This window comes from Perognathus longimembris, chromosome 8, assembly GCF_023159225.1.
Source record: "Perognathus longimembris pacificus isolate PPM17 chromosome 8, ASM2315922v1, whole genome shotgun sequence".
Taxonomy (NCBI): domain Eukaryota; kingdom Metazoa; phylum Chordata; class Mammalia; order Rodentia; family Heteromyidae; genus Perognathus; species Perognathus longimembris.
Window position 1 is genome coordinate 57,422,821 of NC_063168.1, and position 22,721 is coordinate 57,445,541.

General features: G+C 42.9%; 1 protein-coding gene across 1 annotated transcript in view; it reads left to right on the top strand.

Moving 5' to 3' along the window:
- Positions 1–1,515: 1,515 nt before the first annotated feature.
- Positions 1,516–22,721, top strand: part of Srd5a2 (steroid 5 alpha-reductase 2) — a 33,580-nt gene continuing 12,374 nt past the window's right edge. The window contains exon 1 of the mRNA XM_048353596.1: positions 1,516–1,796. Within this exon, the coding sequence (XP_048209553.1) occupies positions 1,516–1,796 (281 nt within the window). The remainder of the gene's footprint in view (positions 1,797–22,721) is intronic.

Sequence of the window (22,721 nt, forward strand, 5' to 3'; positions counted from 1 at the left end):
AACAAAAGGAAATTTGAAAAAAAAAATAACAAAAGGAGAAAGCCTGGTCAAGACACAGCAGCCAGAAGGAAAGGAAGAAAACAAGAAGGGAGAGAAGGAAAGAAGAAACACAGAAGGAAGGAAAAGAAAGAAAGAAGGGAAGAAAAGAGGAAAGGAAGGAGAGAAATAGGGAAAAAGGAAACAAGAAGGAAGGATAGAGGGAGAGAAGAAAGGAAAAGGGAGGGGCTGGGAATATGGCCTCGTGGTAGAGTGCTTACCTCACATCTATGAAGCCCTGGGTTCGACTCCCCAGCACCACATATATAGAAAAAGGCCAGAAGTGGTGCTGTGGCTCAAGTGGTAGAGTACTAGCCTTGAGCAAAAAGAAGCTCAGGCCCTGAGTTCAAGCCCCACGACTGGCAAAAAAAAAAAAAAAAAAAAGAAAAGAAAAGAAAAGAAAGAAAGGAAAAGGGAAAGGGAGAAAGGAAGGAGGAAGAAAGAGAGGTAAGGAAAGAAAGAAGAAAAAGATATAAGGAAATAGGGAGGAGAAGGAAGATGGAAGGGAGAAACATAAAAGGAAGGACAAATAAAGAAAGGAAGGAAGGAAAATAAAGAGTGCAGTGGAGTGGAGGAGGCAGCCAAGAAAGGTTGGGTGCTGAATCAGAGAAGAGACGGGCTGGAGAAGGGGAAAGAGGATGGGGAATGAGGGAAGTGCGGGAACTGGAAGCGGAAAAAGACCCCAGCCAGGGAGGGCTGGCTGGGCAGCAGAGCCTGACATCTCCAAGTCCGTCATCAGGTGCAACCTGGTTCTCAGGCTGCAGAGCTGGAAGAGATGTCTGAAGAGAGAAGCCGTGGACTTTAGCCCCGAGGCTGGGCCGGATTGGCAGCCTCCAAGTTACCGGTGCCAGGTGAACCCCTGAACCCACGTGTGGAGAGGCAGATGGAAACCCAGGAGGAAAGAACAAGGCTAGGGCGCTGGGGGAAGGTCCCTGCCTGGGGTCGTGGCGGGTAGAACCCGCGTGGAGGCTAAGTGTGTTGAGGGGGAATGGCAGACTCCTAGAGTCTACAGTGGAAGGAAGGATCAGTGTTGGGCGGAAGCCGCCGGCAGTAAAGGATTGGAGAAAAGTTGGGGAGCCTGGCGAGGGCCCCGGGGGATGAGCGTTTGGGAGGGAGAAGGGCTGTGGTTGTCTCTCCCGATTGTTTGGTGTCAGAAGTTGCAGCGTGGTTGGTGGCTGAGGACGAGTCATCCCAGGGCACGAGTCGCGTGGGGAGCGTGGGGAGGCCGGTGCGAGGGCGGAGCAGGGGCCCGAAGGCACTTTTCTAGTGGCACAGGAGCCTTCGGTGCTGCGCCTTTGGCTGGCGCCAAGACCCAGCCCAGAAAAAGGCTCAAAGCGAAGCGGGAGGCACTTCGGAGGGGCGGGAGCCGGGCCGAAGGGGCGGACACGGACACGGGGTGGCGTCTTGGGCTCCATAAAGGGGCCGTGGGGGCCGCTCTGCCATCTAGGCGCGGAGGCCACTAGCTGCCAACTCGGCGCGATGCTCGTGGGGTGCCAGCAGAGCCCGGTGGTGGCGGGGAGCGCCACGCTGGCCGTCTTTGGGGCTCTGGTCCTGTACTTCGCGGAGCCCTCCGAATATGGGAAGCACCGCAGCAGCCAGGCGTCCGGAGGGACCTGCCTGCCCGCCTGTGTCGCCTGGTTCCTGCAGGAACTGCCCTCCTTCGCCGTGCCCGCAGCCGTCCTCGCCCGGCAGCCGGCCTCTCTTTTCGGAGAGCCGGAGACCGTGCTCCTGGGCCTCTTCTGCGCACATTACTTCCACAGGTACCGATTCTCCCGGGTGGGCGTGGAGGGCAGCGTGGTGCCGGACTCCTGGTGCCCAGGAGCGCATCTCAGTGCGCAGCGCACCGAGGAACTTGGAGGCGCCGCGCAGAGGGCTGCGGAGCGCACGAGCCGCTCCGGAGCTCGCGGCTTGGACACCTGCGGGTCGGTGGCCGGCGGTGCTTCCCGGGGTGGGAGAAGGAGATCCCACCCGGCGGGGCGAGGTGGAAAGCTGCGACTGGCCCGGACACTCCCCTCTCCTGCGGCACAGGGTGTGCTATGCTGTGCGTTTACCTGCGGCGCCCCAATCCATCCCGTTTCCCCTTAGGCTTGCACAGTGGGGCCGAGCTGGTCCTGGGACCTTAGGAAATCTTGTGTTGGCATCTTTTGAAGGCAACTCAAGAGGTTCTTCTGATCTAAGTCTTTGTGGGTCTGAGGAGAAAGGTGGCCAGAGCCCAGACCGGAGCTGACAGGTGTTAGGAAAACACAATGCCGCTTCTCTAGATTCCGCCAGGGTCAGGAGCTTTAGGTGCCACCCCCAAAGGGACAGGTCACAATCCACTCTCCTACCTTAACAGTTCCCTTGGGATTTGAATTGTGACCGAATCTAAATTAACCAACCGCTCCAACGTTCTTCTAGATGAACATTTCCGAGTCCAGGAGAACTTTGCTTTTCTGATCTGGAAAAGAAAGACAAGAAAGGGATGGAGGGATTTCAGGATTCAAAGAACTGTGGAAGCCCCAACAAAGGGTCAGAGTGGGGAGGAAGAGGACATCACCCAAATTGCCTGCGGTGCCCAATCACGGGGTACATATGTGGTCTTACATAGTCCCCTTGGAGCTTTGTGAGATGTCTTCCCCGTGCCCACTTCACAGACAGAGGAAGGCTAAGAGAGCTTGTTATGTGAGGGAATGCAGATGTCTCAGCTCATAACAACACCATTCGCAGCAGATCTTGTGACTCTTCCTGTTGTTCAAAGCCTTTTAGACACCTGAAGTAGGTGCTCCCTGAAGGCAGAGAGTCAAACATAGGGAAAGGTCACCAAACCAAGCAACCAATTAATCAAGCACGACCTGGACAGTGAGAATTCTTAGGACCAGAAGGCCAAGGACATTTGGATTGCGATATGGATAAGTAAGGCCTCTGGGAACCACATGGCACAATCCTCTGTCTCTTATGGGAATGTGCTGCCTCATTTCCAGGGAACGGGTGTCACAGACACACAGTTTCAATCTATACAGATTCCACCGTCTCTTCTTACACTCCTTTTCCTCTGGATATACTTTATTAGTCAAGATTTATCAGCTATGTAGCTTAAACTGACCATTCATCCTTAGAAAGATAAATATTGGCAAACAGAACTACAGTTGGGTTTCTTCCAATAAATATTTACCAAAAGCCTTTTTGTAGACAAGGTCTCTGCCTGTGTAGATATCAACCACTTTGTTTTACTCAGATGTAGATGGTTCCACAGAAAGGATGTTGTTGGGTGCAGGAGATAAAAGACAAGCCTTTGATTTCACAGGTTTTTGGAATAGACATTTGACAGAAAAACATGATCGTATTGATAACTTTTTTTTTATCTCCAAATTAACTTGTGTCAACATCATAAACAGTATTTTATGAGGTCATCTCATATTAAGAGTGAGGACTAATATTTCTGACAATCCTATGAACATAACTTTTAGATTTTCTTTTCAAACCGAAAGGTATTTTGCACAATAAATTTATGACCAATGCATTAAAAACAAGGACGCAATTACCCATAAAACAAAATATGTACATAATGTCTTTCTTCAGGGGAAATTTGAGCATACTAATGAAGGACATGAACATTGAATCAGTCTGAGAGAAAATTTCCCACTGAACTCTTAAGTCTGAGTCTCTTGTCACTAGGATGTGGTGCTTGTTTAAATTCTTCCTTTGAGGATCCTAGAGCATTGGCTGTGCTATTATTTTGAGTGTTTCCTGGGAATAGTCTAGGCCAAGCATCCTACATTAGCTTACCTAAGCTATGTAGTATAATCACCTCCATATTGCAGATGGGAAAGTACAAAACCAGCAGCAGAAAAAAAAAGTGTTGACGAACTTGCCCAAAGGTGCACAGTAATTTGAATCAGAGTTCAGGCTGAGGGTGCATACATTCAGATCTCAGAATCTCTTAGATGCAACGATAGGCCATTTTACACTTAAAAATTTTTAATTCCATTTCCAGACTAACCTGATTATTCTTTTTTTTTTTTTTTTTGGCCAGTCCTGGGCCTTGGACTCCGGGCCTGAGCACTGTCCCTGGCTTCTTCCCGCTCAAGGCTAGCACTCCGCCACTTGAGCCACAGCGCCGCTTCTGGCCGTTTTCTGTATATGTGGTGCTGGGGAATCGAACCTAGGGCCTCGTGTATCCGAGGCAGGCACTCTTGCCACTAGGCTATATCCCCAGCCCCTGATTATTCTTTAATGCAAATTATTGTACCATTTAACTATTTCCAAACCAAGTCACATGGAATAAAATGTATTTACAAGGGAATGGGAAAAGGGGGGAAAACATTGAGCATACACTTCACACAAAAGTTTATGTTTAAAATGAAAAAAATTCAGTCACAGAGGCATTCAAGTAGTAACTTGAATAAATTTTAGATTTGTCTTTTAAGATGGAAGTGGTCACACTAGTTGGTATATGTACAGACCCAAGTGATTCTTTAGCAACATGTTTAGTGCACACTTTACCGGCAACCACATTTTCGTATGTCTATTTGTATCTGCCTGTAGCCAGATATAGTAGGAAAAAGAAACTTAAAAAACTTGCATAAGAAGCCTACCTTGACAAGAGAACCCCTCATGTGCTGGTTGTCACCTCACTGTTATTGTGAAGGTGCAAAATGGAGCAACAAACTTGAAGAAATAAGAAGGCATAGTCCTTGTGAAGATAAAACAAACCTCAGGTATTAGTTTCCAAGACTTTTACAGGCAGATTTTATTTTTTTATTTATTTAATTTAATTTATTTATTAATCAAACACAAATTTTTTGACAAGTTGTGCAAACAGGGTACAGTTACATAGTAGGGCAGTGTGTACATATCTTGTGATATCTTACACCCTGTTTTTCTTTCCCTTCCCTAGGTCAGGTAGACATATATACAATACACAATGCATTAAGAACATATACAGTATCCACGTGGCCAAGCCCAAGAAAATTCGCCCAGGGCTTTAAATGTAATGTCGGTATTAGACAATATGTCGACAGTAGTCTTATATGAACGTACATACATAGCTTTTGGGCTATTGTATTCCACTGAGAGGTCAATTTTTGACCTTTATATGTTGAGTAGTTGTTTGGTTTTAGTTACATACTGTTGGGTCGCTGCCCCAATCCTGTGGGAAATACCATTTGACAAGCAGTTTTGGTTTCACAGACCTGGTCTCTAATGTCTCTCCATCACCCTTTCTTAACAGTGGTATATCAGGGAGATCATGCCCCTTTGTTTTCTGTGTTCTAGGCTTGTCTCGCTCAACATTATTTGTTCAAGTTCTGACCATTTTCCTGCGAATAACAATATTTCACCATTCCTAATCACTATGTAGTATTCCATTGTGTATAGGTACCATATTTTTTGGATCCATTCATCTGTGGAGGGGCATTTGGGTTGTTTCCATATTTTGGCTATTGTGAATTGTGCCGCGATAAACATGGAAGTACAAATGTCTTTTTGATATCCTGAGACCTGTTGTTCAGGGTAGATGCCTAGGAGTGGTATGGCTGGGTCATAGGGTAGGTCTATATTGAGCTTTTTGAGGAACCTCCATACTGTTCTCCAAAGTGGTTGTACTAATTTGCACTCCCACCAACAATGGAGAAGGGTTCCTCTTTCCCCGCATCCCCTCCAGCATTTGTTGTTGCCTGAGTTCAGGGTATAGGCCATTCTAACTGGAGTGAGGTGGTATCTCAGGGTTGTTTTTATTTGCATTTCCTTTACTACCAGGGATGTTGAACATTTCCTCATATGTTTCTTTGCCATTTTTATTTCTTCTCCTGTGAAGTCTCTCTTTAGCTCCTTTGCCCATTTCCTAATTGGTTTATTGGGCTTGGAGGGGCTTAGTTTTTTGAGTTCTCTGTAGATGACAGATATCAGGCCTTTGTCTGTTGTTGTGCTGGTAAAGATCCTTTCCCATATGGTTGGCTGTCTTTCTGTTTTGGTGGCTATGTCCTTAGCGGTGCAGAAACTTTTTAATTTGTAGTAGTCCCATTTGTCGAGTCTCTCCCCTATTTCTTGTGCCCCTGGGACTCTATTCAGGAAGTTCCTTCCTGTGCCTATAAGTTCTAGTGTCTTTCCTACTCTGTCCTTCAGTAGTTTCAAGGATTCAGGTCTGCTATTGAGGTCCTTGATCCATTTTGAGTTGATCTTGGTGCATGGTGATAGGCTTGGGTCTACTTTGAGTTTTCTGCATATGGCTGCCCAGTTTTCCCAGCACCAGTAGTTGAGAGGCTATGTTTATTCCATTGTATGTCTTTAGCTCCTTTGTCGAATATCAGCTGACTGTAAGAGTGTGGTTTTATTTCTGGGTCTTCTATTCTATTCCATTGGTCTTCAGGTCTGTTTTTATACCAATACCAGGCTGTTTTTGTTATGATGGTACAGGCAGATTTTAAGTCTGGCACTCTACTTTGCTTCTAGTTTTTTCTTTTATTTGCAGTGGCTCAGATTTTTACCAGAAAACACAGATTATACTGTAAAGCATACAGGAGAGAAAAATGTTAGTTTCTGTGATGACAATGATCGGAATCAGATATTCTCTGATTATAAAAAAAAAAGAAAGAAAACCCCAAACTCTTGGGTGTCTGGACCAGGCAAACCTTATTTGGAAGACTCTAAATCTTTTTGAAAAGGAAAAATGAACAAAACACCAGTGTCTTTATATCTGCAGGATTAGAGAATGAATAATCCTCTCAGACACCTTTGCACTAGTGCAGATATGATGGTTGATGAGGCATACTTTTGTTAAAACACAAACCATAAAGATGGCTCTAAAAATTAAGAGGACCTTTAAAAATGACACATCATAGCAAAGAAGGTGACTCATGCTTCCTTTTTAAAAAGATCCCCCCCCCAAACAAAAGCAATCCACCTCCCAAACTCCAAAAGAATAAAAAACACAGAACAACAACAACAACCCTCCCTCCCCAAAAACCCTCCCCTCCACAGGCTTAACATTATTGTTCTCTTAAATGTAAAAATAATCTACACCAAAGGAACAAATGAAAATTCATGAACTAGAAAACCCACACAATTTTAGCACCTATGTACATTAGCTACTAATGTTTTAGACCATTTCTAACATCTTTAAAATTTTATTTTAGCAAGACATTAGTCTTGTAGCTGTGCTAACATTTTTCTGACACTAAAGTTAACTGTTTTTTTTTTTTTTTTTAAGTAAAAAGGAAAAACAGCTAGGCACCATGGCTTATGCCTATGACCCTAGCTACTCAGGAGGCTGAGATCTGAGGATCAGGGTTTGACGCCAGCTCAGGCTGAAAAGTCCCTGTAAGACTTTTAATTTTTTTTATTTTATTAATTAAATTTTATTGACAAGGTGTTGTGCCAACGGGGTACAGTTACATAATAAGGTAGTGAGTACATTTCTTGTGATACCTGTTACACCCTCATTTTTCTTTCCCTTCCCTGGATCAGGTAGGCATATATACAATATCCAGTGTACCAAAATCATATACAGTAACCAACATAGAGTATGCCAAAGAAAATTCACTTAGAACATTAAATGTAATGTCAACAATAGAATTCTCCTGTGTCCTTCCTCTTGGAGTTGTTTTTGCTTATTCTCGTCTTATATAATCATGTGTACATAGCTGTTGAGCTATTGTGATCCACTGATAGGTCTATTCTAGACCTTTTTATGTTTGTTTAGTAGTTGTTTGGTTTTAGATACATAATGTAAAGTTGCTGACCCAAACATATAGAAATACCATTTGAAAAGAAGTTTGTTATTTTGCAGACCTGGTCTCTACTATTCCCCCCACCCACCCCACCCCCGCCCCTGTAAGACTCTAATCTCCAATTAACCACTCAAAAACCAGAAGTGGCGTTGTGGATCAAAGTGGTAGAGCACTATCCTTGAGCAAAAAGAGCTCAGGGTACATTGGAAACCATGTATACTGGTATTAGAACTAGGGAACTGAAAGGGAATACCAAAATCGAGAAACACAGGGTAAAAAAGACAAATGACTACAAAAGCAATACTTGCAAAACTGTTTGGTGTAAGTGAACTGAACAACTCATGGGAGGGGGAAGGGAAAGGGAGAAGGGGGAGGGGGGAATGAGGGAGGAGGTAACAAACAGTACAAGAAATATATCCAATGCCTAATGTATGAAACTGTAATCTCTCTGTACATCAGTTTGACAATAAAAATAAAAATAAAAATAATAAAAAAAGAGCTCAGGGACAGTGCCCAGGCCCTGAGTTCAACCACCCACAACTGGAAAAAAAAAAAAAAAGGCAAAACAAATTTCAGAGAAAATGACAACTGTTAAATGTTCACCAATTCTTCTAGAATTGACTAGTGGGAAATATTTGCCTACACATAGCTCTCTGATATTGTTGGAAATAATCATCTTTTATCTTCCTTTTTCTTTTTTGGTAAATTTTAGAGTGTTATTACAGGCTTGTAGTTGTTGGGTGTAAGATTCTTTGAGAAAAGTTTCTAATATTAGAACAATGTCCTGAAGGTAGAAAAAGCAAAGTTTAAACGGGTAAAAGAAAGTATGGCAGAGAAAGAGACTTTTATTTAGAAAAGAATGAGACTTAAAAAAATTATAATTAAGAGTGACAATTGATGTGAGTGAGATGAGTAGCTCAGGGGAGGAAGTCAGAAGTTATCCTTGTCTGGTTACTTTGTTAGATAATGAGCTGGGAAAATCTCCTGGTGTGAACTTTTGGATCTGTCCTTAACTTTGCATCAACAGGCCAGGGCAGGTGAAGGTGCTCATAAGCCTGGCTGGCCTGTATTGAGATCCTTATTTATACTTCCTAGGGTAGCTGAGATGACAGAAGTGTGCCATCATGCCCAGCTTTTTCTGGTGAGATGGTGATCTTCTCAACTTTTCTTCCCAGACTGGCCTAGAACCTTGAGCTACTCAATTTTCTCCTCCTTGAAGAATTAGGATTACAGACATGAGCCACCTATAGCATGCCCAAGAAGGAGGCTTTTATTTATGAGATCGTGCACCTTTAAAGAGATATGAAACAGAGATAGTCCAGGAGAGAAAATCTGCCCCAAGTTGTTTTGGTCCTTTGTTAGTCAAGAGAGTTGAAAAAAATCTCTTGGTGCAAATGTTTGGGTCTACCCTAAGTGACCAGAATAGGTGCACATGGTATTGGTTGTGCCACTGTAGGAGGCTGTCCATTAGTCCAAAGCTCAGAGTGTTCATTACCTTTGCAATATCTCAAATGTGGAGCAGGGACTGTTCTCTTTCTGCTTATGTCTGTGTGGCTGTCTGCCTACTCTAACAACCTTTTGCACTATTTTCTTGCGCTAGATCACTTTATGGATGCTGGTATTTCATTTCATGTAGAAACCATAGCATCTCCCTTTTTATAGTTGTATACTTAATTTCATATTTTGTGTGTCTGGGGCCAATGAATTAGTAATGTGAATTTTTTGGCATTGAAATTCCTTATAGAAGTTTAGATTTTTTAAAGGAGACATTTTTAGAATTTTTTTAATTTTCTATTTTTTTGCTTGTCCTGGGGCTTGAACTCGGGGCCTGAGCACTGTCCCTGGCTTCTTTTTGCTCAAGGCTAGCACTCTACCACTTGAGCCACAGTGCCACTTCTGGCTTTTTCTATATATGTGGTGCAGAGGAATCGAACCCAGGGCTTCATGTATGGGAGGCAAGCACTCTACCACTAGGCCATATTCCCAGCCCCAGAAGTTTAGATTTTTTTTAAAGTCAGGATTCCCAGGAGTAGAGCTAAGAGTATGACTTAGTGTTAGAGCACCTGCTTAGGCATTCATGGAACAAAGGGCTCCATCTTTCCCCCACCAGAAAAGAAAATGTCAGGAGTGATTTATAGCTGTGAACATTCTTTAGTATCTGCTTTACATATCTGCTTTGAGGACTTAGTAGTCATTTGGCTTAGGAAAGAAGATGAATCAGGGAAAGCACCAGGTTATCTTCGCATTACCTTGTCCTGGGCAGTACCATGGCACTGATCCGATGGAGAGACAAGATCTCAGGAGGATGAGTGCCTCAAGTTTGGCTCACAGTCTTTTGCAAAATGCCCGCTGGGGACCATTCAATAGAGTATTCTGTCCCATCATAGGGAAGTTAAAGTTCATGGCACTCATTTGAGGATAACACACTAGAATATAAGTTCCACAAGAGCATGCTTTTCTTGGTCTCATTCTTTTGTGGCTGCATCCCCAGAGTATAGAAGAGGGCCGGTACACAGTTGGTGCTCATTAAATTTTGTGGAATGCATAAATGGACTCTACTTGCACAACAGTACAGGCAGGATTCTGTGCATGCTAGCAAAAGTTCAGGGATCATTACTGCTGAGATTGCATGCACAGGCCAACTCCTGCCACTCTCTTCTGTTTAGAATCTATTGTTGTAGACATTTGGATAGTTTAGCCACATAACAATGACTGCTACCTAAGCACATTGCTTGATCCCACTGCCAATTCACCTGACCCCAGAGCTGTGTCACTTCTTGCTGATCTCCACTACAGCTCTGAGATAGCTCTTTGTCCATATTCTGAAATGCATCTTCATTTTTCCAAGAGGTTGTAGTATCCTATACATTGGCTATCATGCCAGTTATATGTCTGTGGTAACTGGCATTTTTATAATAGTTTTGGCTGTGGCCTTAATAATTGGTTTGAAAACAAAATGTATTTTCATCTCCAGAAGGTGAGTATTTTGTGAGAAGGTTCTGTGTAGTGTGAAGTGTGCATGTGTGCGTGTGTGTGCGTGCGCGCGCGCACACTCACACACACACGAAGAAGGAAAGCCCAGATGAGGTAAGTGTATATTTAGCCATAGGTTAAGGAAATTCATGAGACATAATGTAGGGCAGCAAAAATTTACTGAAAGATTTAATTTTGTTGTACAAAGTAGTTGTACAAAGGGGTATTAATGAGCACATGCATCTTGGTCAGTGTCACTCCTTTCATCATTCTTCTCCTTCTCTCCCAACCCAATCCATTCCCTCAGTTTTCCTGGTTCCATTTTTACATGCACACATTGAATATTATGATTGTATTTGCCCACCCTTCCTCTCTCTAATTGTCTGCCTTTCCCCTCCCCCTGACTTTACTCCCTGCTGACAACAAATACTTCAGCTTCTTGGTTGAAAGATTAAAAAAATAGAATCACAAAACTTTTTTTTATTATCAATTAGTTGTACAAGGCGTTTTATTTGCATGTGTCCATTATTCATATAACACACCTTGACCGAAGTCACTCCTTATCACTCTTCCTTCTCCCTCCTCTCCCTTCCCAAACCAGTCTCAGAAGTGGTCATTACTCCATTTTCATTCATGTTCATAAAGTATTGTGCCCACATTCACCCTCTTCACTCTCTCTGCTCACCCCTCTCCCTTAGCACTATACCTCAGACAGGACATTTCTAAACTTTTTTACATTCATTGTTGTTAAAGTGCATGCTAATTGTTCCAAGGGGCTTCATCATTGTATGTCACATATTCATACACCATACTTTAATCAGATTGATCATATAATATAATATATATGCTTCAATCAGATTGACCATATGTGTATCAATCTAGATTATATATTTATGTATATGTTTATCTTTTAGGTCTAGCATCCATATGTGAGAGAAAACACATGACCTTTGTCCTTCTGACCCTGACCTACTTGGCTTACTTTCTCTATAAATGACAATTTCATTCTTCTCTATTATCTCTCTCTCCCTCCCTCCCTCCTTCCCTCCCTCCCTCCCTCCTTCCCTCCCTCCCTCCCTCCTTTCCTCCCTCCCTCCTCTCTTTGTCTCTCTCTCTCTCTCTCTCTCTCTCTCCATACATACTTTAAAAAAATCTATTCAATAGCTGTAGAGCATTTGGACTACATAGCTTGGATATTGTGAATAGTGCTGCATTGAACATGGTTGTATAGATGCTTCTATTATATCCTCAATTATGTTCCTTTGAGAAGATGTTCAAGGTTGCTAATGCTGGATGGTTTTTTAAAAGTTTTTTTGAGGAACTCCATACTGATTTTCATAGTGGTTGCACTAGTTTTACATTCCCACTAACTGTTTGTAATGATTTCTTTCCCCCCATACCCTTGATAGCATTTGTTGCTATTTGTGGTTCTTGATGGCCATTCTGACTGGAAAGAGATGAAATTTCTTATTTTGATGTGCATTTCTATTGTTTATTGATAATTGTTTAGGTCATTTGCCCATTTACTAATTGGGTTATTGATTCTTTGGAAATTTAGTTTGTGAGCTCCCTGGTTGTTTTGAGATCCTCTTCTTGTTATTAATCTCTTGCCAGATGTATAGCAGGTAAATATTTTCTCCCATTCTGTAGGCTGTCTTTTCAGCCTAGTGACTACTTCTGTTGCTGTGCTTGAATCAGTCCCACATATCAATTTTCTGAGTCAGAGTCTTCCTATGCAACTACCATAGGCTGGCTTGGAACTAGCAAGGTAGTCCAAGATGGCCTTATATTCTAGATTTACTTGCTTTCGCCTCCCAAGTGTTAGGGTTATAGATGTATGTATGTCACCATACCAGGCTCAGGAAACATCTAAAAAAAGTGAGATCATAACTATGTTAGACTTTGTGGCCATATGGTCTCCATTGAAATAAACTTATTCCTGCTGAGGCAGCAGAAAAGCAGCTGCAGACATTTTGTAAGCAAATGAATGTGTTGTATTCCAATAAAACTTTATTTACAAAAGCAGATAGTGGGTCAGATTTGACCTGTGGGCAACAGAGTATCATTCCCTCTTTAAGAAAACCATGATTGATGTAACTTCACACTCATTGACTGGTAATCCTATAATTTGGTTAAGTTCTCAGCAGAGGAAATTTCTGCTATGCTTAATTGGGGATGTGGTAGTAAGCATTCCTTTCTAAGTCCTAAGTCCTTGATCTGAATGCTTAAGGAAAGCGGTAGTAGGTGTCATGGAGATTCATTCTGAATGGGGTCGCCAAGCATGCAAACAAGCTACAGAGTTCCAGTCCATTTCACCTTTACACGTGGCACAAAAGACTGACTTCTTGTTCATTTTATATTTAACCATGTCACTGAAAAAGAACAAGCAAAATGAGAAAGTGAGGATACAGACAGATGGGCCAACGTTTACCAAGTTCCATGGTAAGGAAGGCCTCCTAACCTCCATCAGAATTCTGCGTGTTCGCAACTGTGTTAGCTCTCACGGGAGGCAGGAAAAGTACAATACCTGGTACTTGACTTTAGGAGAAAGGAAGGAAAGAAGCGTCACTTGTCACTGTTTCTGGTGGGAAGCTGGGTAGTGACAGTATTGGTTTGAGAGGCTGAATATGATCTGGGAAAGAAAGAGACCTGGGGTTGGGGAGACAGCCATGCCACAGAGACCTACCAAGGACTCTAGTGCCTGTCTGTGAGTATGTGCAAGAGAGAAGGCATATGTTGGATGGGTGTTGAGGGCCCCCTTAAATGATATTATTCCTCCTACCCATTTAGAACCAAGTAAGCAACTCAGGAATCAGGCATCTAGAGACCAATTACCACCCTCATTAGTGAGAAAGCTGATTTGGGGAAATTGATTTAGGTTTTGGATCATATAGGCATCCTAACACCATGCCTTAAAACTACCCAACAGCAACCATGGTTGGTCAAGGACAGGCCTCTCCTGGTGTTGCTTATTCTGAAAAGACAGAAAGGCTGAGCTGTGGACAGCTGTTGGGTGCTTGTGAGGAGGAATGGGCTGGGGCGGTGGGAAGAACAGGAAGGGGACTCTCAGCAAGCTGGAGGGGGAATGTAAATGTTTTTGGTGACTGCAAAGAGTACACCTATTGATTTTGTCAGAGTCTGTCCCTTGCCTCTGGAACCCGTTACAATTTTCATCTGCAATTTGCCTGTGTATAGCAATGGGGGCCTCACAGTCCACTCTTAACTTGTTTAAAAAGGCTCTGTCTGTCCCCAGCCCAGGAGCTTTTAATGAGACTTAGCTCAACATAGGGGCTCTAAAATTTAAGAACCTCTGAATTGGAGCCAATAGTACAATAGCCTTCCATTTGGTGATGGGAGAAAGGAAAGAGAAGCTAATATTTATTGAGCTCTGGGTGTTCCGGACATTGTTATGTGTTTTACGTGGGTTATCTCATCCTGCCTATGATTATTCGTGTTGTTTTCATAAGTGGTTTCAGCACAGAGTATTGGTGGGCTGACTGGTGTGGGGATGGGAAGGCCAACACATGAAGGGGGGTTCCTCAAAGGACAGCCTGGCCCAGACTTGTGAGGGGGTGTGAAGGTCATCAGGAAACAGGGCCCAGTTGGTGATCTAGAATTTAAAAATCACCCTGTACTCCAGATACTCAGTGTTTGAAGTGCTCTCCACTTTTTAATTCCCCATGCTTGTTTCTATGTGATAGCATCCAGTCCTATGACCCAAGCTTTGAGTCAGGCTCGGTGCTATTTTCAAGATGGATCCATTGTATTTGCCCTAAAATGTCCAGGGAAAAGATAAAGAAAGCAAGTTTAAAAAATAGAGAAGGCTGGGGATATAGCCTAGAGGCAAGAGCGCTTGCCTCATATACATGAAGCCCTGGGTTCAATTCCACAGCACCACATATATAGAAAATGGCCAGATATGGTGCTGTGACTCAAGTGGCAGAGTGCTAGCCTTGAGCAAAAAGAAGCCAGGGACAGTGCTCAGGCCCTGAGTCCAAGGCCCAGGACTGGCAAAAAATAAAAAAAAAAATAAAATAAAATAAAAAAATAAAAAACAGAGAAGAAAATGGGGAAGGAGAAGAGTACGGATGTCAGTTTTCCAGGGACCTAGCCAGGGCTAGGCACTGAGTGAGCTATACCTTAAGACAGGGAACCTGAAACTGGACCTCTGTCCTCAACTGACAGTGGTATTGGCTTATTAAGCCCTCACAGCTCATACTTGTAATCCTAGTTACACAGGATGTGGAGATTTGAGGATCGTGGTTCGAAGCCAGACTGGGTAGGAAAATCTGTGAGACTCTTATCTTCATTTAACCACCAAAAAGCCAGAAGTGGAGCCGTGGCTCAAGTGGTAGAGAGCTAACCTTGAGCAATAAAGCTCAGAGATAGTGCTCAGGCCCTGAATTCCAACCCCAGCAACAACAACAACAAGAACAACCACACACACACACACACACACACACACACACACACACACACACGGAGGGAGGGAGGGAGGGAGGGAGGGAGAGAGTGAATCAATGCTGGCTGTAATCTGGCTACTCACCAGACTGAGATCTGAGGTTCACCATTCAAAGGCAATCTGAGCAGGAACGAATGTCTGTGAGACTCTTACCTCCAATTAACCACCAAATAGCTGAAGTGGAACTGTGGCTCAAGTGGGAGAGTTCTACCCTTAAGCAAATATAAGGGATAGTGACCTGAGTTCAAGCCCCATTATTAGAACAAAATCAAACAACCATACACAAAGAATGCTGATATCCAGAATTGTCAAAGCTGCAGAAAGGTACCAGGAAGGTTCAATGGGACTTTGAGAGGAGCAGGGAAGAGTTCTGGGTGGAGGGCAAGCGATGGGGGCTATCCACACAGGAAGCACATTGCTTCCAAGCAATAGGACATCAATAGGACATCCCACCACCTTGTCTCATCTAGAAGCATATGTCAAAGGTTGTGCTTGCTGGGTTGATTTCTTTTTCTTTTCTTTTTCGAAGTTAGAGCTTTGCTTTCATTCAGCTTCCTCCCACCACTCTCTGTGCTATCCCTTTTACCATGTATCAGGAGTGATAACGGTATAGATAGCTTTCTAACCAGTAGTAGGGAGAAGATGAGGAGAGTGAGATGTCCCATTAGAAAACAAAGGGCTGGACCTTTAGGAAGAGTCCATGTATGAATCAAGTGTAAAGGTGCTTTTGGTAGTGCTTGTCTCCCTAACCCCTCAACATTCTCGATTTCCAAAAGCCAGTGACTTTTCTTTAAAGCGGGAAATGGGTGCACATAGAGATTTTGTAGGAATACTCAAGAGGAGTGACAGTAGAAGGACTGTTTCAACTCATGCTGTTCTCTTTAAGTCCTAATACCTAACAGTTCCTGAGCCGCTCTTCAGGGCGGAACTTGGTGGTTGGGAGTGTCTTTAGAGTGCTGAGATGACTAAACTGCTGCTACTGCAGCCTATGAAGTAGCCCCTCAACATCTTGCCATGGCTTAGGGGAAAGAAAGACCTTCCGGCCCAGTAGCCTGAGTTTTTCCAGGACTCCCTGGGGAAATGGTCCCACAGCTTTGGTTCTAGGCATTTCCAGGGACTCTGCAGACAGTCTCACTCTGGAAGTTGATTCACAAACCTTTGTCTCCTACCTTTCACCTTGTTTTTTTTTTTTTTTTTTTCCACAATGCTATGCTGTTCCTAATTCCTGGCTGGTAGTGGTCCAGTCATAGCACAGCCTGTTCTGAGAAATAATTCTAAATTTCCGTTCTTGGGGCAGGTTTCCTTGGCCTGCTGAATTGGGGTTGTCAAAGATCCAGTTGTTTCAGATCACAGTATCCTACTCTGTAGAGACCCAGGGGAGAGACTTTTCGCTGTTTTCAAAGTAGAAGCTATGAAGAGAACTGGTGTGTACGGCGTGTGTTGGTTGGTTGGTTGGTTGCTTTGCTTATAAGCACTGATTTCAGAGTCAGCATATGTTGTAGGCACTATAAAGTGCACAGGTAGCCTTCTACCTTATTCTATGAAGCACACTGGATTTGTAGGGATGGAGTCGGGGTGCCAACTCTGATCATCTGTCTATGTTACTTGTATACCTGTATCTGATCTCACCTCTTTTTCTATTAGTTTATTCTATCTCGATGTATGTTACACATCTGTGGTTATAATCTTAAATATATATGGGATATTATAGATATAAAATATAATCATGTATATGATACATGGCATAATATATTCCAATATATTATATAATATGTTATATCTAATATTTAACATTTTATATAATATGTTATACATACTATTAGTACATTATAATATAAGAATATATAGTAATAAGGTATAGCAATGTATTATAATGTATTGTATATATAATATAAACTATATATAAATTATGACATTACTATATGTAATATAATTTTTGTATATAACATAATAATTACAATGTATAACATATTTGTAAAATATGAATTGTATAATATATGCATATTATACAAATAAATATATAATACATACTATAAATATATTTAACATAACATATAATATATTACATATGTATTATTGTATATAGTATAACATTACATATTATATAACACATATACAATATATTTATTGCATATTATATTAATACATATATATTATATATTATATATTATACATAATCTTTTTTCTCTTGGAGGAAATTAAAAATGGCTAAAATAACAATAAGATGCTGGTGAAAAAATCCTATCCAAGTACATGTTAAAATATTTAGGGGGCTGGGGATATAGCCTAGTGGCAAGAGTGCCTGCCTCGGATACACGAGGCCCTAGGTTCGATTCCCCAGCACCACATATGCAGAAAACGGCCAGAAGCGGCGCTGTGGCTCAAGTGGCAGAGTGCTAGCCTTGAGCGGGAAGAAGCCAGGGACAGTGCTCAGGCCCTGAGTCCAAGGCCCAGGACTGGCCAAAAAAAAAAAAAAAAAAAAAAATTTAGGGACTTTGAGAAAAAAGGCAGGTTCTAGTGTGATAGTTATAGTACAGTATCACTTAGTAAGGGAGGTTTTTCAAAATATTATTTTAGCCATCCTTAAGGAGGGGAATATTGAATCAGTCCAAGAGTGCTTACAAGGGAAATCTTTCCTTGACTGGGAAGATACCACAGTATTTTCTGCAATAGCTTGATCATTTTTTTTTCTTGATTGAAATCTAGAAAGTAGAACATGCAATAAAATGCTGTATTCTGGAGTACTTGGCTGGGTGCAGGTTGGATTACATACAGTGGTGATTCCTAAAGTCTGGAGACCAGTTGTAGGGCTCAAACATTAGGCAAGAGAAGTCACAGCTATAGACATGTGTTGCCAAGGTAGCTGCAGAGGGAGAGCTGGCCATGGTGCTGGGGGCCAACCATACATCCAAGCTCAGAGCTAAGAGTAGAGTTGTCTGCTGGGTCGTGTCTAACCTACATTCCTGTTCTCTCTAAAACCTTAGCTTGTGAACTTATTTGGAAATAGAGTATATTCAGATGCAAGTCATTAAGAAGAGATCATACTGGATTAGACTGGCTCTCAAATCCAACTTGAGTAGTGTCCTTAGAAGAGAAGAGACAGAGATGTGGAGACATTGTGGAGAGGACCACGTGGTGACAGATGCAGAAATCAATGTGATGATGCCATGGGCCAAGGCCATCTCTAGAAGTGAGGAAGCTGACATGAAAGTAGATGTAAAGTATGGGAGCAAGCCCTACAAAAAGCGTGGGGAAGAGTTCTCTAGGTAAGCCACACAGATCTGAGGTGGCATGTGCTGCCCCTGTTCAGGTAACAGCAGGGGTACCCGAGTGGCTGGAGTGAGGTGGACTAGGTGAAAACTAGTAATTGAGGTTAGAGATGAACCCAGACTTCAGAGAGTCTTTCTTCTTCTTCTTCTTTTTTGGTCATTGGGCTTGAACTTAGGGCCTGGGCTCTATCTCTGAACTCTTTTTGCTCAAGGCTAGTGCTCTATCACTTTTAGCCACAGTTCCACTTCTGGTTTTTGAGTGGTTAATTGGTGAGTGTCATGGGGACTTTTCTGCCCTGGTTGATTTTGAACCATGGTCCTCAGGTCTCAGCCTCCTGAGTAGCTAGGATTAAAAGTGTGAGCCACTGGTGCCTGGCCTGTACAGAGTCTTGAAAGCAATCATGAGAATTCTCGCTTTGCCTTAGTCATGATGAGGTCTTTCAGGAGGAAATAATATATTCAGCTTGTTACTTTGTCTCTTCTAGGGAGAAGAGATTGTTGCTGAGGAAGAATGGAGTTCAAGTGAGGAGATTTAAAAATCTACCTGTGAGGGGTTTAATGATGGCTTGAGCCATCATTAAATGTGACCAGATTTTGGAAATATAAGATTTGCTAATAAATTTACTTGGGGTACCTGAGAGAGAATAGAGTGGTGAAGAGGTTGGGAAAGCAAGGGAAAAGAGATGGGGAGAGGAGAGTAGGAGAATGAGTGAGAGAGAGATAGGGCATGTTGGAGAATGGTTCAAGGTTCTTACTAGAAGATGAAGCTTGCTTTTACTACGATAGGGAAGAGTGGGGAGGTACACATTTCAGAAGTATGGGAGACAAGGAGTGCTGCTTTGGATGTGTTAAAATGGGAATGACCATTAAACAAGATGGAGAGCTCACTATATGAGTTCAAGGAATACAGACTTCCATCTCATGGTATAAATTCTCAGGGAGATAATGTATAGCAGCACAATGGACTGGGTAATTAGTAATGGAACAGAAGGTTGGGAAGTTCAGTCTAAGGGAGCTGGCATCTGATAAGGGCCTTCTTACTGTGTTTTTACATAGCAGAAAAGGTGGGGCTGGGGATATAGCCTAGTGGCAAGAGTGCCTGCCTCGGATACACGAGGCCCTAGGTTCGATTCCCCAGCACCACATATACAGAAAAACGGCCAGAAGCGGCGCTGTGGCTCAAGTGGCAGAGTGCTAGCCTTGAGCGGGAAGAAGCCAGGGACAGTGCTCAGGCCGAGTCCAAGGCCCAGAACTGGCCAAAAAAAAAAAGAAAAAAAAAAAAGAAAAGGTGGAAGGACGAGAGAGATTAAACATATTCTCACAAGCCTTTTTGTTTTGTTTTTTCCAGTCCTGGGGTTTGAACTCAGGCCCTGAACCACTGTCCCTGGCTGCTTCTTCTTCTTCTTTTTTTTTTTTTTTTTTTTTTTGCCAGTCCTGGGCCTTGGACCCAGGGTCCGAGCACTGTCCCTGGCTTCTTCCCGCTCAAGGCTAGCACTCTGCCACTTGAGCCACAGCGCCACTTCTGGCCGTTTTCTGTATATGTGGTGCTGGGGAATCGAACCTAGGGCCTCGTGTATCCGAGGCAGGCACTCTTGCCACTAGGCTATATCCCCAGCCCCCTGGCTTCTTTTTGCTCAAGGCTAGTACTCTGCCACTTGAGCCACAGCGCCACTTCTGGCCGTTTTCTATATATGTGGTTCTGGGGAATCGAACCCAGGGCTTCATGCATACGAGGCAAGCGTTCGTGCCACTAGGCCATATTCCCAGTCCCCCTGGCTTCTTTTTGCTCAAGGCTAGTACTCCTACCCCTACCGCTTGAGCCACAGCGCCACCTCTGGCTTTTTCTATATATGTGGTGCTGAGGAATCAAACCCAGGGTTTCTTGTATACAAGGTGAGCACTTTACCACTAGGCCATATTTCCAGCCCCTCACAAGCCTTTTTATATTGCCATTAATCCAGAATTCTCAGGAGGGCTCCCCTCTCATGCCCTACTCCTTCCCAAAGACCCAACAGACCCCATGGCACCAAGAATTAAATTTCAAACACATAAAGACCATAGCAATGATATTTATTGTTGTAAAACTTGATAGAACCACATAGGCAGTGGCAGTAAATAAAGTAGAAAAAAAAAGCCTGGATTGGGGGCATTCCAACGTTTACAGGTCACAAGAATGAGGAGAAAGAGAAGAGGCAAATTGGAACAAATCAATGAAGTAGAAGAACAAGAAAGTGTGCTTTGCTGGCATCTGAGTGAAGAAAACATCTCAGAATGAAGAAATAATGTATGAAGTGAGAGCTGAAACTTGGCTTTGGGGGTTAGAAATGTGATGGTCTCTGATGATCTCATTAAGATTCACTCCTGTTCAGGGAGAAGGAAAGTAGAGGAGAAAAAGGTCAGACATCTCTTGGGAGGAGTTTTACTATCTAGGAAGGTAGAAGAGCCAGGTGGCTCATGCCTGTCATCTTAGTTACTCAGGAGGCTGAGATCTGAGGATCATGGTTCAAAACCAGCTTGGGGGCTGGGGATATGGCCTAGTGGCAAGAGTGCCTGCCTCATATACATGAGGCCCTGGGTTCGATTCCCCAGCACCACATATACAGAAAATGGCCAGAAGTGGCACTGTGGCTCAAGTGGCAGAGTGCTAGCCTTGAGCAAAAAGAAGCCAGGGACAGTGCTCAGGCCCTGAGTCCAAGCCCCAGGACTGGCAAAAAAACAAAAACAAAAACAAAAAAACAAAAAAACCAGCTTGGATAGCATTGTGTGTGAGACTCTTATCTTCAATTAACTTCAAAAACCCAGAAGTGGATCTGTGACTGAAGTGGTATAGCACTAGCCTTGAGCACAAAAGTTCAGGAACCCAGGCCCTGTGTTTAAGCCCCAGAAAAAGCAAAAAAGGAAAGCAGAAGAATGGACTAGTGGATACAAGAGGATAAGTGTTATAGAAGGAGTTATTACTCTATAGTGGATACAAGAGAATAAGTGTCATAGAAGGAGTTATTACTCTCTAGAGCAGCTAAATACAATACACGGAAAACCATTTATATATAAAGTCCAAATTTATTTGGATTTATAATGAAGTCTAAAATTTCATATACTGAGAAGTCTTGAATTTGCTTCATAATCTTAGCAATAGCATTTATATTTGAAGAAGACTTAGTTAAATATCAGCTGGTCTACGCAAAGTGTGTAATTTCTAAGTTTATTTCCTTTGATTTAATTTGGATTTTCAATTTCAGTTAACCCTTTCCAGGGAGAGCCCTCCCCAAATGAATACTTACTTAGCAGTGACAGAAAGCATTCTATTTAAATAATACTTATGGGTCTCTGCCTCAGAATGGACAGAAGAGAATTAAAATTTACATTAGAAGTGTGGGAGGGAATTAAAGAGAAGTAGTCCCAAACCAGGTAAAGTGAACCTGAGGGTGTGGGCCTGAGATCTGAAGCAAAGTCAAGGACCACCTTGTACAGGATTCCTTTGTAGCTTCCTGGACCAATGAACTGTCTTTTGCTTCTCTTAATTGTTGATGTCCTTTTCTACACCGAAACATACTTACTTTGAGCTACTTCCAGCTTTCTAACAGCAGAATCACTCAGATCATATTTGTTTGCCAGCACTTCTGGCTCTACAGAACCCTATGCCTGCCGTCTGTGTTCACCTAACCCTTTTCTGTTTCCCACTGGGAAAACCAGAAGGCTAGACGTCTCAGTCTCCCTTACAGATGGTTGGAAAACAAAGGATGAGGGTGAAGATAGTTTAAGTCACAGCCTGGATTGACTCTGATGAAAGTCTAGACAATCTCTTCTTACTTTCTGTCTTCCTGTATCCACTGGCCAGATAACAAAGGTCCCTTGGAAGACAGATGTCCCTGGGTCCTGCATGACTGGAGCAGGACATCATCTCAGAGAGCATTATGCTGTGGCATGAGCAGGAAATAAGCTTAATTATTATTACTATTACACTGGGCCTCTGATACTTTGCAGTTTTTTGTTCCAGTCAAGAGCCTTACCTTGAATTTAAGACAGTTGCTTTGGATGAGATACAATGCTTGTTGAGTTTGCATTCAGACCTAGAAGGCTCAGAAGGTAAGGGTGGGTGGGTACATGGTTTAACTTGAACCATGGCTACCTAGCTTGCTGGATTTGGGGCATTTATCTTCTGGGCTTATTGTTGGCATGGGCAGGATCACATTGGAATGTTAATAACTGTTTTTAAATAACTTTCCATAGCCTTCTAAGACCCTTCCCCTCGGAGAATTCCAGACCCCCAAACTC